This window comes from Hoplias malabaricus, chromosome 3 (genome assembly GCF_029633855.1).
Source record: "Hoplias malabaricus isolate fHopMal1 chromosome 3, fHopMal1.hap1, whole genome shotgun sequence".
NCBI classification, from domain to species: Eukaryota; Metazoa; Chordata; class Actinopteri; order Characiformes; family Erythrinidae; genus Hoplias; species Hoplias malabaricus.
Window position 1 is genome coordinate 14,844,432 of NC_089802.1, and position 14,468 is coordinate 14,858,899.

The 14,468-nt window shown below is 37.2% G+C and overlaps 1 protein-coding gene across 9 annotated transcripts in view; it reads left to right on the plus strand.

Annotated features, from left to right (window-relative positions):
- LOC136690932 (dynein axonemal heavy chain 17-like) overlaps nt 1–14,311 on the plus strand; it is a 31,566-nt gene extending 17,255 nt beyond the window's left edge. For 5 of the 9 annotated variants that reach the window (XM_066663061.1, XM_066663054.1, XM_066663052.1 and 2 more), the window contains 32 exons: nt 11–158; nt 241–332; nt 605–766; nt 1,368–1,532; nt 1,653–1,844; nt 2,261–2,527; nt 2,628–2,789; nt 2,933–3,166; nt 3,250–3,414; nt 3,553–3,648; nt 3,745–3,962; nt 4,098–4,305; nt 4,417–4,532; nt 4,634–4,826; nt 4,922–5,157; nt 5,404–5,526; nt 5,613–5,817; nt 6,033–6,197; nt 6,513–6,653; nt 6,740–6,910; nt 6,996–7,118; nt 7,431–7,624; nt 8,136–8,284; nt 8,395–8,522; nt 8,714–8,941; nt 9,058–9,249; nt 9,376–9,555; nt 11,241–11,423; nt 11,540–11,722; nt 11,828–11,971; nt 12,092–12,317; nt 12,965–14,311. In XM_066663061.1, the coding sequence (XP_066519158.1) occupies nt 11–158; nt 241–332; nt 605–766; nt 1,368–1,532; nt 1,653–1,844; nt 2,261–2,527; nt 2,628–2,789; nt 2,933–3,166; nt 3,250–3,414; nt 3,553–3,648; nt 3,745–3,962; nt 4,098–4,305; nt 4,417–4,532; nt 4,634–4,826; nt 4,922–5,157; nt 5,404–5,526; nt 5,613–5,817; nt 6,033–6,197; nt 6,513–6,653; nt 6,740–6,910; nt 6,996–7,118; nt 7,431–7,624; nt 8,136–8,284; nt 8,395–8,522; nt 8,714–8,941; nt 9,058–9,249; nt 9,376–9,555; nt 11,241–11,423; nt 11,540–11,722; nt 11,828–11,971; nt 12,092–12,317; nt 12,965–13,212 (5,637 nt within the window). In that variant the 3' untranslated portion in view covers nt 13,213–14,311. Of the gene's footprint in view, nt 1–10; nt 159–240; nt 333–604; nt 767–1,367; nt 1,533–1,652; nt 1,845–2,260; nt 2,528–2,627; nt 2,790–2,932; nt 3,167–3,249; nt 3,415–3,552; nt 3,649–3,744; nt 3,963–4,097; nt 4,306–4,416; nt 4,533–4,633; nt 4,827–4,921; nt 5,217–5,403; nt 5,527–5,612; nt 5,818–6,032; nt 6,198–6,512; nt 6,654–6,739; nt 6,911–6,995; nt 7,119–7,430; nt 7,625–8,135; nt 8,285–8,394; nt 8,523–8,713; nt 8,942–9,057; nt 9,250–9,375; nt 9,556–11,240; nt 11,424–11,539; nt 11,723–11,827; nt 11,972–12,091; nt 12,318–12,964 lie in introns of those variants that run through there. The other 4 variants (XM_066663053.1, XM_066663055.1, XM_066663058.1 and 1 more) reach the window with 4 other exon arrangements.
- The last annotated feature ends 157 nt before the right edge of the window (nt 14,312–14,468 follow it).

The window sequence follows — 14,468 nt, forward strand, 5'->3', positions numbered from 1 at the left end:
TGTTTGTCAGAGGCACTTTTGTGTTTTTGCTGTGAGTTTCCCTGGCCAAGATGCCCTCTTTAGCATTTATAACAACATCTTTTCACAACACCTAGAAATTAATGGATTTCCTAATGCAGTGAAGACATTCTGCTCAACTCTTGTTAATTCAGCTCTTAGTAAGTTTGACATATTTATAAAAGAGTTAAAATATAATTCAATGTACTAAAATTAATTGTTTTTGAAAATATTAATTTTCAGTGTTTCATCAGAAAGTATCAACAACATTTCTTCCAACGGCAGTTAAGTTTCATTATGTGTTCAATCTCAGGGACCTGTCCAATGTCTTTCAGGTATATAAACTTAAAAGAATTTCATCCTGTCATGAAAGGATCAGACCCATTTGTCCCATGTTTATCAATATTATTATTTTGTTGCTTAACAAAAACATGTACAATGTATGGTCATTATGCATATTTTCCAGACATTTTCAGTTAACCACTGTTTGCCAGTGTTCATATTATGTTAATTTGTAATGTAAATGTCAAATAAATGATATAGCATCATAAACAAATATAATTTTTTTTCTTGTCAAACCTTACCTCATTCTTTGGTATGCTTGCAGGGTCTGTTGTTTTCCACTCCAGAGTGTTTGAAGACCCCTCCTGAACTGATTAGGAACTGGCTCCATGAATGTAATCGGGTCTATGGGGACAAGTTGATAGATGAGAAGGACATTGAACTCTTTGAGAAGATTCAACGAGATATTTTTAAAAAGTGCTTTGAGGTAGAGTTACACCACTGGGGGAGTTTTTTAATTCCCATAGCTCCAATATAATACAGATATCATTGCTAAATGAAAATAGGGAATGCATCTGCATTTTGTAAATTCATGAAATGTAGATATTTTAGCTTGTTTATCCAGCATCATCTAAACATTCTGCTACTCCAGGGGAATAATACATATTTTTGCTGTCCAATTAAAAACATGTATTTCCATTTTTGTTTATTTTCAGTTAATTACATCATTTGAACACAGCAGCTGTGTTCAAAATGACTTGGAATAAAATCTTTTTACATTAACTTCCATTGAAATTAAAGACATTTTTTCCTTCTTCTGTAATGTTACTTTATTTTGTGAGAAATATGTTTTTAATGTGACAGTGACGATATGTTGATAAGATCTGCCAAATCTGACTGATGCTGATGTATGTGTTAAAAGTAAATATATGTCCACACCCATATTATTACCATTTTACATCCCTTTTTTGTGTTTATCTTTCTGAACAAGATTGTGTCAGTCACAGAAACAGATAAATGATTTGTTGTTCTTTTAAATGATACAACTCTAACTACATTTTTTTAAAATACAACTCTCTAAATAAAAGGACATAGATCCAGGGATAATATTTCAGAAACCTAATATATACTGCCATTTTGCACGAGGGATTGGAGATCCAAAATACTGCCCTATATCTGACTGGACAGCATTGAATAAACTGCTGGTTGAAGCCCTGGACAGCTACAACGAAGTTAAAGCTGTCATGGACCTGGTAAATATCGGCTTATTACAGAAAATCTTTATTAGATTCATGCTTAGTTAGTGGAATAAAGATAAAACTGCATTGTTCTTTTATATATCATAGTTTCTTAATTCTGTTTTGTTCATTTAGGTCCTATTTGAGGATGCCATGTCCCATGTTTGTAGGATCAATCGCATACTGGAGAGTCCTAGAGGCAATGCACTGTTAGTTGGTGTGGGAGGCAGTGGAAAGCAATCTCTTTCTCGTCTGGCTGCTAGCATCAGCAATCTAGAAGTATTTCAAATTACTCTCAGGAAAGGCTATGGGATTCCTGATCTGAAGGTAAACATTTAATTTGGATCACCGCTCTGACACTGTTCAGGTTAATTCTGATTCATTCAGATGTGTTTACCATGTCCATGTGGGTTTTCTCCGGGGTGCTCCGGTTTCCTCCCACAGTCCAAAAACACGTTGCTGGGTGGATTGGTGACCCAAAAGTATCCATAGGTGTGAGTGAGAGTTGCCCTGCAAAGGACTAGAGGCCCCTCCACCACAACCCTGAATTCGATAAGCGATTACAGACAATGAATTCTGATGTAAATTTCAGATGATTACCTTTGTTTGTCCTGAACACAAAATGATGAGTGCTAGTGAATTGAGGTTTTACAACATGCAAATGATGGGAACTCTGCTCACGTTTAAAGAACGCTGATTTCACAGTATGATGTACAATTATAGTCTACTTTTTGGCTCTTCAGTTGGACCTAAATGCTCAGTATATGAAGGCTGGTGTGAAGAACATTGGAACAGTCTTCATAATGACAGATGCCCAGGTAGTAGAAGAGGAATTCCTTGTGCTTATTAATGACCTTCTAGCCTCAGGAGAGATCCCAGGCCTCTTCCAAGATGATGAAGTTGAAAACATTATTTGTGCCTTGAGGAATGAGGTCAGAGAACTAGGCTTGCAAGACACTAGAGAGAACTGCTGGAAGGTCTTCATTGACAGAGTCAGGAAAAACCTAAAGGTGAAAGCGTGTAATTATGACAATGTAAAAAAATTTTTACCCTTCTCATGGTGGTTTATCATTACATTTTTACTGTTATCTATTTGTTTTTTTTTTACAGGTGATTTTGTGCTTCTCCCCTGTGGGCTCTACTCTACGAGTTAGAGCCTGCAAATTTCCAGCTGTGGTAAACTGCACATCTATTGACTGGTTCCATGAGTGGCCAGAAGAAGCTCTGGTGTCTGTAGGTTCTCGCTTCCTGTCTGAGACAGAAGGAATTAAGGTAAAATATCTCTCTCTCTCTCTCTCTCTCTCCATACTGACATTGTTTGAACGCAATACAGTGGATACTGCACAGTTTTTACAGTTGATATTTAACATTTATCAATATTGTTCCTAATTGGCACATCTCTCCTTCTGGTTTAGCCTGAAATCAAAGACTCACTTAGTCAGTTCATGGCATATGTTCATAAAACTGTGAATGACTTGTCCAAATGGTACCTTCTGTCAGATCGACGCTATAATTACACCACCCCAAAAACCTTTCTGGAGCAGATTAAACTTTACCAGAAACTGCTTAGTGTGAAAAGTAAAGAACTGGTATCAAAAGTGGATAGACTTAAGAATGGAGTAACCAAACTTGTGAACACCTCGGCTCAGGTAATAAATAAATAAAATTATTTAATTTCTTATGTGTCTTTTGAACTGAGAGAAATCATTATATGAATATACACCTATAACAGGTAGATGACTTGAAAGCTAAGTTAGCAGTTCAAGGAGTAAAACTCAAACAGAAGAATGAGGATGCTGATAAGCTTATTGTAGCTGTAGGAGTGGAAACAGGGAAAGTATCCAAGGAAAAGGCAGCTGCCAGTGAGGAAGAGCTGAAAGTGCAGGTTATTGCAAAGGTAAAATTATGGATTATGATTTTGCAAACTCAGTAAATCAAAACAAAATACAAAAAAAATGTTTGCAGTAAATACAAATTTCGCTATTAATTTCTGACACTAAAATCACAGTGAAAACTTCATTTGTTTATTTTGTAGAATGTATCTGAAAAGCAGAAATCTTGTGAGGAAGACCTGGCTAAAGCAGAACCTGCTCTGCTTGCTGCACAAGAAGCTCTGAACACACTAAATAAGGCATGTATATATGCTCAGTGCTTCTGTCCAAAACAAGCTCCAACACTCCCTCATAAGATGTTGTTTTTTTTTTTTTTTCTGCTGTGCTTTCTATAGAACAATTTAACTGAACTTAAGTCATTTGGCTCACCCCCGGAAGCTGTGGTCAATGTCACTGCAGCCGTTATGATTCTTCTTGCTCCAGGTGGCAAAATTCCCAAAGACAGAAGCTGGAAAGCAGCTAAAAACATGATGGCAAAAGTTGATGCTTTTCTGGAGAGTCTGATCAAATACAAAAAAGAAAACATACCTGATGCATGCATCAAAGCGTTCCAGTAAGTGATAGTAGGTTAGACACGTGTGTGTGTGTGTGTGTGTGTGATTTATTTATTTTTTTGCATTGGATATGTTATTCATTCTCAATTCAGTAGCAATTGTTATCGTTTTTTCTTCTCTATATGCATACAAAGGCCCTACAAAAATGACCCTCAATTTGAGCCAGACTTCATCTGCTCTAAGTCCATTGCTGCTGCTGGACTCTGCTCATGGTGTCTCAATATTGTGAACTTTTATGAAGTCTACTGTGATGTTGAGCCAAAGAGGCAGGCATTAGCCAAGGCTAAAGCTGAGCTGGCTGCTGCCCAGGACAACCTGACTGTTATTAAGAACAAAATTACGGTAAGCAATATCCTGTTTAGCTGTACAAGAAATTATTTAGAAAAATGCTCAATAGAAGATCCATGTTATAAATTAATCTTAGAAAAAAAATAATTACTGTGACACATCTAGCAACTGAATGCCAGTTTGGACAAACTGACATCTAAGTTTGAGAAAGCTACAGCAGACAAACTAAAGTGTCAGGAGGAAGCTGATGCTACTAATAAGACTATTTCCCTTGCCAACAGGTAAACTACTTGTTAGTCTTAATTTTTGTGTCTGCTTTCTTGGACCAGTGTACTTCTGTCTTTAGATATTATTACGTTTTTCCTTCTCTGTACTTTTCTAGGCTTGTGAGTGGTTTATCATCTGAGAAAACACGTTGGTCAGAATCAGTGGCTCAATTCAAAATTCAACAGACGACACTTAGTGGTGATGTCATGCTAGTTTCCGCTTTTGTGTCCTATGCTGGATATTTCACAAAAAAGTACCGTACAGACCTCATGGATAAATATTGGTTGCCTTACCTCAAGGAACTAAAGGTAACAGTATTTACTGAGCAAATGTATTGTGATCAGAATATGACACCCACTCTTGAAGGTGTTAAATGGCTAACATTCCAGCATATAAATCTTAGGTCCCAATTCCCATCACAGAAGGTCTGGACCCTCTGACACTGCTTACCGATGATGCAGACATAGCAGCATGGAGCAACCAAGGCCTACCAAGTGACCGCATGTCTACTGAAAATGCCACAATACTTTCCAACACTGAGCGTTGGCCACTGATAGTGGATACTCAGCTCCAGGGCATTAAATGGATCAAAAACAGATATGGAAACAACCTTAAAATCATCCGCTTAGGACAAAAAGGGTATGCATTTCTGCAGCCTATGCTATACTCCAGTGCCATAGTTTCAGGATTATGACAAGGTAAAGTTAAGAATGAATTAAACCATCAGTACACTCCTTGAGAATAAAAGGAATATCCAGGAAAATAGCAAAGATTTCCATTTGTTACTGCTGCCAGCAAATTATCAATTTAGGAATGCCATTCCTCAGCAACCCAGTGCAAGGAATTTGAGAATTTAAATAACATTTTCTCTTTTTTATTGTCCAGCTATATTGATAGCATAGAGAATGCTATATCCTGTGGAGATGTATTATTGATTGAAAACATTGGTGAGACTGTAGAACCTGTGCTTGACCCCCTTCTTGGAAGGAACATGATTAAGAAGGGAAAGTAAGTATTATTTAAAATTCTATATCAAATCTATGTTTAAACAAGTGAACATTTTTGAAGTTTTTAAAATGGACTTAAATCAACAGGTACATTCGAATCGGTGATAAAGAGGTAGAATACCACCCTAATTTTCAACTCATCCTTCATACTAAGCATTTGAATCCTCATTATAAACCAGAAATGCAAGCCCAGTGCACATTGATCAATTTTCTGGTGACACATGATGGGCTAGAGGATCAGTTGTTGGCTGCTGTAGTAGCCAAAGAGAGACCTGACCTGGAAGAGCTCAAGGTAAAACAGAGCTCTATTTAGTTTTCCAAACATGGCTTGATTTATACATTTTTATTTATTAGGATGTAATAAATGTAACAGTGGTCCTGGATTTGTGTATATTGTAAAGAGGCAATGCATTTGTGTATATCTATATATGTTTAATTATACATATTTACATCTAAGAATCTAAATTAATGATTTTTAAATGTCCTTTGCTGTATTCTAATATTTAGGCAGAGCTGACCACACAGCAAAACAACTTTAAGATTGTTCTGAAGCAGCTGGAAGATTCTTTGCTTGCTCGTCTCTCAGCTGCTTCAGGGAATTTCCTTGGGGACACAGCACTAGTGGAAAACCTGGAGACCACCAAGCGTACTGCCACAGAGATTGAGGAGAAGGTCAACTTTAGAGATGCTACTTGAAGCATATAGTCCTATGCATAGTTAGAAGCTTCATTCAGTCAGAGAATTTATTTACAATGTCCTGACAAAGCAGCATTTAAGTGCAAAGTGTAAATTTGTTGTTTCAACAAAAAGCAAGAAGAGAAAAACACATGGTTTGAAACAATTTTTCAGTATTTAGTGTGCCCACACTTGGAGGCAAACAACACATTCTGTGATATAGTGACCTGGGGTGACAGTCTTTTTGCGCAGTACTGGTGCAGTTATAATAATTTTTATTTCTAATCATTTACAGTTTATATTCACTTATAGGTACACGAGGCAAAGATGACTGAAACGAAGATCAATGAAACCAGAGAAAACTACAGACCAGCCTCTGTACAAGCAGCTCTATTGTACTTCATTCTGAATGACCTTAATAAAATTAACCCCATATATCAGTTTTCTCTAAAGGTAAAAATTTCTCTGTACTTTTTCATTGTCCCATTTGAAGACATTGATTTGAGAGTTAGTCTTTGACTTATTTGTAAATATATTAGGCATTTAATGTGGTGTTTGAATCAGCCATTGTGCATACTGAGCCAGCAGAGGATGTGAGACAGCGAGTGTCCAACCTTATTGAAGAGATTACATATTCTGTCTTCATCTACACAAACCGTTGCTTATTTGAAAAGGATAAGCTCACTTTCATCGCTCAGATTGCCTTCCAAGTATGTGGAAATGTTTCACCATGTGCCAAAATCAATGGAGATAGTAATCATCTCTAAATACTTATACCTCTGTACTGTGTGACAGATTTTGGTCATGAGAAAAGAGATCAACCCTGACCAGCTGGATTTCCTTCTCAGATTTCCTTTTAAAGCAGGCCTGGTATCACCTGTTGATTACCTTTCCAACCAAGAATGGGGTGGTATAAAGGTTTGTAGAAATTGTATAAAGTTACAAGATGGTGATAAAAAAGGCCTACATGTTTTATGAGCTCAGTTGTAATGTTGGGGTTAAATTGTAAAAAGGATAATGCGTAACAATTTAATAATGGTTTAAAATATAAATTTTCATAATAAATAAAATCCAGATTTTTTTTTCTATTTTATACTTCATTATTTTTAATTGAATACGGTAAAATCTATGTTCTTATGACATACTAGTATGTCAGGCTTTTGTCTCCAAATCACAAATTAGCTGATTAATTTAAGAATATGTACTATTTATTATCATCTATTATTTTAGGCCTTGGCTGAAATGGATGAGTTTAAGAACCTGGACAGAGACATAGAAGGGTCAGTCAAACGCTGGAAGAAGTTTGTGGAGTCTGAAACTCCAGAAAAGGAGAAGTTTCCTCAGGAGTGGAAGAATAAGAGTGGAATAGAGAAACTATGTATGATGAGATGCATGAGACCAGACCGTATGTGCTATGCTGTTAGGTACTAGAATACCTTTTGAAGAGCAGACATTCTCTGTTTATAGTAGGAAGCCATCACAAATGTACAGATGATTTGTCATATTATATATATGAATATGAATCTCATTTGCCTTGCTGACCCCCATAATCACTGCTCCAGTGCTGCTTCAAGTTACCACGTGGCAGACTATTCTCAATCCAGCAGTGACACTGAGTTGTTTACTGGTGTGTGAGATCCACTCTATGCGGCTGATGCACTCACTAACATGCCATCATTACGTCTGTGTCACTGCTGTGCTGTAAATGATCCATTACCCCATAAATATCTGTTTGGTAGTCTTCTGTAGGGTTCTTAACAAGTGGGTAAACAAATTACAAATATATTACCTAAATTAGAAATACAATGTGCAACTATAGGGTGTATAGATCTAATAAATTGCACATGTAATGGAAATTCAAGATAGTATCTCATAAATTGTGCAGTAAGTGTAAATTAAATTGTTTGTTGTCTCTCACAACTGTGAAACATGCAGAAATTTTGTTGAGGAAAAGCTAGGGACCAAGTATATACAGGGCTGCAGTGTGGAGTTTTCTGTGTCCTTTAAAGAAAGCAGCTCAGCCACTCCTATGTTTTTCGTCCTCTCTTCTGGAGTTGACCCTTTAAAGAATGTTGAGGCACTAGGTATGTAAAAGCTGCAGAGGCACCGTTAAAATAATATTTCTTCACTTCATGTTTTTTGTATTACTCCTATGCTTTAATTCTTTTATACTATCCATACTGGTCCATTGCAGGTAAGAAGATGGGCTTTACCTTTGATAATGGGAAATTCCACAATGTCTCTCTGGGTCAAGGGCAGGAAGTTGTGGCTGAGGCTGCTCTTGACCAGGCTGCAGAGAAGGGGCACTGGGTCATTCTGCAGGTATCTAAAAGCAGAGGGCAATGCATTTTGTTTTTTTACTTTTATTTTTTTTTTCTAGAAACTACTTTTAAAAAATTTACTACAGGATAAGTATGTATAAAGCATCTTTAAGTTAATATTTTATTTGGTTATAATCACTGGTTGTCCACTGTTTAATCTTATTTGTGGCTCAAACTGCCTTTTATTTTTAGAACATCCATTTGGTTGCACAATGGCTGGGAATTTTGGATAACAGGGTAGAGAAGTACAGTATTAGTAGCCATATTGATTTCCGCTTGTATATGAGTGCTGAACCTGCCCCTACACCTGAGTCTCACATCATCCCACAAGGTTTGCTGGAGAATGCTATCAAAATCACCAACGAGCCACCTACTGGCATGCATGCCAACCTACACAAAGCTCTCTACCTCTTCAGTCAGGTGACACTACGTAACACTTAATGTACTATAGACAAGAGTGTTAAACCTAATAAAACAAGGTATGAAGTGGTATAACAAAACTATTCAGTTATAATTATTCATTTTTGCTTTTGAAGGAAACACTAGAGATGAGCTCAAAGGAGTCAGAGTTCAAAGTCATTCTCTTTGCTCTGTGTTATTTTCATGCTGTGGTGGTTGAGCGACGCAAATTTGGAGCACAAGGTTGGAACAGGTCTTACCCTTTTAACAACGGAGATCTAACCATCTCTGTCAATGTGCTATACAACTACTTAGAAGCCAATGCAAAGGTAAATGTATTCAATGCATTCTGCCTCATTACAATAAATTCTTTAATGATATACATTGAACCAAGAATTAAATAACTTTATTATAAAGTTTTCTAAAGTAGTATGTATTTGTTTTTATTCCATTAGGTTCCATGGGATGATCTGCGGTACTTGTTTGGTGAGATTATGTATGGTGGACACATAACTGATGGTTGGGACCGAAAGTTGTGTATGACATATCTGGAAGAGTATGTGCGCCCTGAAATGCTAGACGGAGATTTACTGCTAGCCCCTGGCTTCCCTGTACCGCAAAATTTTGACTACAAGGTCAGTCTAAACTGCTGTGTGCAAAGTTTAAAAAATACACTGCTCAAAAAAATAAAGGGAACACTTAAACAACAAAATTTAACTCCAAGTCACACTTCTGTGAAATCAACCTGTCCAGTTAGGAAACAACATTGATTGTGAGTCATTTACACCTGCTGTTGTTCCAAATGGAACAAACAACAGGTAGAAATGGGAGGCAATTAGCAAGATGACCCCTATAAAGGAGTCATTCTGCAGGTGGTGACCGCAGACCATTTCTCTGTTCTCATCCTTTCTGGCTGATGTTTTGGTCACTTTTGCATTTTGTCAGTGCTCTCATCCCTAGAGGTAGCATGAGGTGGTGTCTAAAACGCACAGACGTTGCTCAGGTAGTGCAGCTCATCCAGGATGGCATATCAATGCAAGCTGTGGCAAGAAGGTTTGCTGTGTCTGTCAGCACAGTGTCCAGAGCATGGAAGAGATACTACAAGACAGGCCAGTAAAACAACCCAGCAGCAGGACCGCTACTACCTCCTTTGTGTAAGGAGGAACAGGAGGAGCAGTGCCAGAGCCCTGGAAAATGACCTCCAACAGGCCACTTATATCCTTGTTTCTGTGCGAATTGTCAGAAATTGACTGCATGAGGGTGGTGTAAGGGCCCTATGTCCACAAGTGGGGCTTGTGCTTACAGCCTAACACCGTGTAGGGGAATTGGCATTTGCCAGAGAACACCAAGATTAGCAGATTTGCCATTGACACCCTGTGCTCTTTACGAATGAGAGCAGGTTCACACTGAGTACGTGACAGAGTAATGGTGTGGGGAGGCATTTGTTTGGAGTGCCGCACAGAACCTCCATGTGCTAGCCAGAGGTACCCTGACCACCATTAGGTACCGGGATGAGATCCTCAGACCCATTGTGAGACTATATTCTGGTGCATGGGGCCCTGGGTTCCTTCTGAAGCATGACAGTACTAGGCCTAATGTGGCTGAAGTGTGTCAACAGTTCCTGCATGACTGGCCTGCCCGTTTCCCAGACCTGAATCCAATCGAGCACATCTGGGGCATCATGTCTCATTCCATCCACTAACGCCATGTTGCACCACAGACTGTCCAAGAGTTGACTGATGCTTTAATCCAGGTCTGAGAGGAGATCCCCCAGAAGAACATCCGCCACCTCATCAGGAGCATACCCAGGCATAGTAGGGAGGTCATACAGGCACGTGGAGGCCACACACACATTACTGAGCCTCATTTTAACTTGTCTTGGGGAATTTCCACTTAAGTTGGATCTGCCTCTAATTTGATTTTCCACTTTTATTTTGAGTATGATTCCAAATGCAGACCTCCATGGGATAATAATTTTACATTGATCGTTTTTGTTATTTTGTTTTCAACGAATTCCACTATGTAATGAATAAAATTTTCAACTGGAATATTTCATTCATTGAGACCTAGCATGTTGTTTTGTTTTTTTTTGTTTTTTTTAAGCTGCTTGTGTGTATGTGTATAACATTAAAGTATTTATGAATTTTCAGCTATAATACTTAATTCTTTGTAAAATAATTGAACACATCAGTGACAATTAAATATTAGTTGAAAACAGTTGAGAGAGACAAACATTACATTTGGCCAGTCTCATGGAATTTCTTTTTTTTTTCCTTTTCCTCTGAGGTATTTCTAAGCATTTTCACTTGTGCTTTGCCAGGGATATCATATGTATGTTGATAAGATGTTGCCACCTGAGAGCCCATACCTCTATGGTTTGCATCCTAATGCTGAGATTGGCTTCCTAACCAATAGCTCTCAGAAGCTTTTCCGTTCACTGCTGGAGCTCCAGCCCAAAGAAACTGAATCAGCTGGAGGTGGAGCTATTTCTCGAGAGGAAAAGGTACTCCAAAAACAACCCCTATATATATAAATGTGTGTTTTGTGTATCTTTTATTTTTAATAATTGAGTAAATGTCATAAATGAAAGTTCTGGCCTTAGATGTTGCAAATTTTCAGGTAAAGGGCATTCTAGATGATATTTTGGAAAAGCTGCCAGATAGCTTTAACATGGTTGAGATCATGTCGAAAGTAGAAGAGAAGACTCCTTTCATCAATGTCGTGTTCCAGGAATGTGAGAGAATGAATTTACTTACCAAGGAGATTTCAAGGTCTTTGAAAGAACTCAATTTAGGTCTGAAGGTTAGTGCTTGATTTTTGGTGGGGTGCATTTGAAATGGTTTGAGGAGACAATTTGAAACTCTTATGATTTTTGGCACCTTAATGTTTGAATTATGTGTTTTTCAGGGAGAGTTAACCATAACAACAAACATGGAAGAACTAGGAAATGCACTGTTTCTGGATATTGTTCCAGAATCATGGACAAAACTTGCATACCCTTCTTTAGAGGGACTTGCAGGGTGGTACGCAGATCTACTTCTTAGGGTGAAGGTGAAGGAAAGAAAAACAAACTTGCTCCTAAAGCCACACAAATGTCTGGATGGCACTAACTCGATGAGATCTTGTGCAGTTGTTTTCAGTGTCTATACAGTCTACATTTTTTGCCCTCAGGAATTGGAAACGTGGGCGTCTGACTTTGCCATGCCTGCTACAGTTTGGTTGACAGGCTTTTTCAGCCCCCAGTCCTTCCTCACTGCAATTATGCAGTCCATGGCCAGGAAAAACGAATTGCCTTTAGATAACATGTGTCTAGCTGTGGAGGTGACTAAAAAAAATCAGGAGGATATTTCCAATCCACCTCGAGAGGGAGCTTTTATTCATGGCCTTTTTATGGAAGGTGAGGTGCATGTTTTCTGTAATGCTATTGCTTGTTTATTGTTAGGATTTCATAACTAAGATTTAAAAAGATTAAATACTCTTGATATTATTAATTGTAATAGTATTATTACAATATTAAAGCAATATTACATTTCTGATTTTTAAGAAGAATACATATACAACTAAGATGTAATTTCAGTGAAAATAACACACTAATACTGCACAGAGAAGTTTTTTTTGTTAATAAACAACATACTTAAAAAAATAAAAATGGATAATTATTCAATCATTTAAGGTAAAGTGATAAGGTAAGTGTGACACATTTTCAGCTCAACAGTCATAACATTTTTCACTTCGCACCACACTACAATATTTTTGTTATAAATTATTGGTGTCAATCAATACAAATATTTAACCATGCGTTTTAAAACCATTATTTAAAAAATTGTTAATGAAAAATAAATGTGATCCATCTTTCCTACTTATTCAGTTTCATTAGCCATGGACAGTACAAATGTAAAGACACGTCTTTAGATGATAATACTAACACATACTGGGAGGTGGCTTTAGCTGTGCTGCAGCCTCTCTTGACTGCATTATAGAATGTGCTCTTTGGTATTAAACATGGTGGGAATAAAGTGAATATTTGTTCAAATATTTTCACAGGAGCTCGCTGGGACACTCGGTCTGGAGTGATCACTGATGCCCGACTGATGGAGTTGACACCAGCTATGCCTGTCATCTTTGTCAAAGCCATCCCAGTGGACCGCCAAGAAACCAAGAATGTATACAAGTGCCCTGTTTACAAGACACGCACACGAGGGCCTACCTTTGTGTGGACCTTTAATCTGAAAACTAAAGAGAAATCAACTAAGTGGGTGTTAGCTGGTGTGTGCCTGCTTCTCAGTGTCTAATTCTCAGAGACGGCACATATTATTTTTTTCTCCTTTTCTCCCACTTTATGATCATTTCAGCTCTGTCATCCAGAAATATAATGAATATATTTAACTTTTATAGGCCTTGGCTGAATGTGAACTGATGCTGATATTTTAATGTAAACTCATTCTGATGTTCTTTGTTCATTTTGATAATTGTAATAGTGTACAAATCCCCATGTTACAGCTTCACCTCAAAAGGTGCTCAGCTTCTTTGTAGAGGTTGGATTGTGATTTGTGAGTTTGTCTAAAGTTTAGCTTCATTGCAACAGGTTAAACTGTACAAGGCTTGAAGTACACATTCATTTAATAAAAGAACAAAAGGGTAGCATTCACTTGAAGCAATTTTTTATAGTGGCAACATCACAGTTTTCAAACTGGAAAAGTACATGACATTTACTTTAATTTTACTAGCGTGGCCCACATCACTCAAAATAAATATTGAAAATATATAATTATATCATAGCACAGCAGACATTCACAAGGGCACAGGCTAATAGCAAAAAATACTATAAACTAAAAGAAATGACTTCAAGTTGCTGCTTGTTTTATCTGTAGTTTGGTTAATTTATTTTAAAAGGAAGAGAGATTGTTGAAATAATTTACTACAATTTTTGGAACATGTTGATGGCATCAAATTAAAAATGCAGACATTTAAAAAAAATAGATTTGGAAATAGTCTTTCTATTTTTTTTTAAACAATATATAAGATTTAATGATTTGCACATTATTGTATTCTGTTTATTTTTACATTTTGCAAAGCATCCCATTTTCATTAATCTACACTCAATACACCATACTAAGAAAGTGCATGGCTGGAAGTATTTAGTCTCTTTGCTATGACACTTGGGGGGCTCCCATCTCTCTTGATCATATTCGATTTGTTGTTTGTTTGTTTTTTTGTCTCGAGATCAGTGCCTCCACATAATCCTGTCACTGAGTTCTACATGCAGTAATTTCCTCCTTGTAACTTGGTATAGGGTGTAGAAATTCTCATAAACTCTTTCATTGTTTGAACATTGATGGAGGTGTGTGTCTCCAAACTGTAAAAAGAAAAAGTCAAAATAAAATAAAAAATGGCAACAATGGCATGGACGTGTTTCCCCTTATTGGATTCCCGGGATTGGGTGCCATTAGGACCTCAACTTTTTGGAAATTAAATGTTTTTATTATTTTTTGTGTTTATTATGAGAGGGACATGCTAAACTTTTTAAAACTAATTCTGGTCAAGCTCA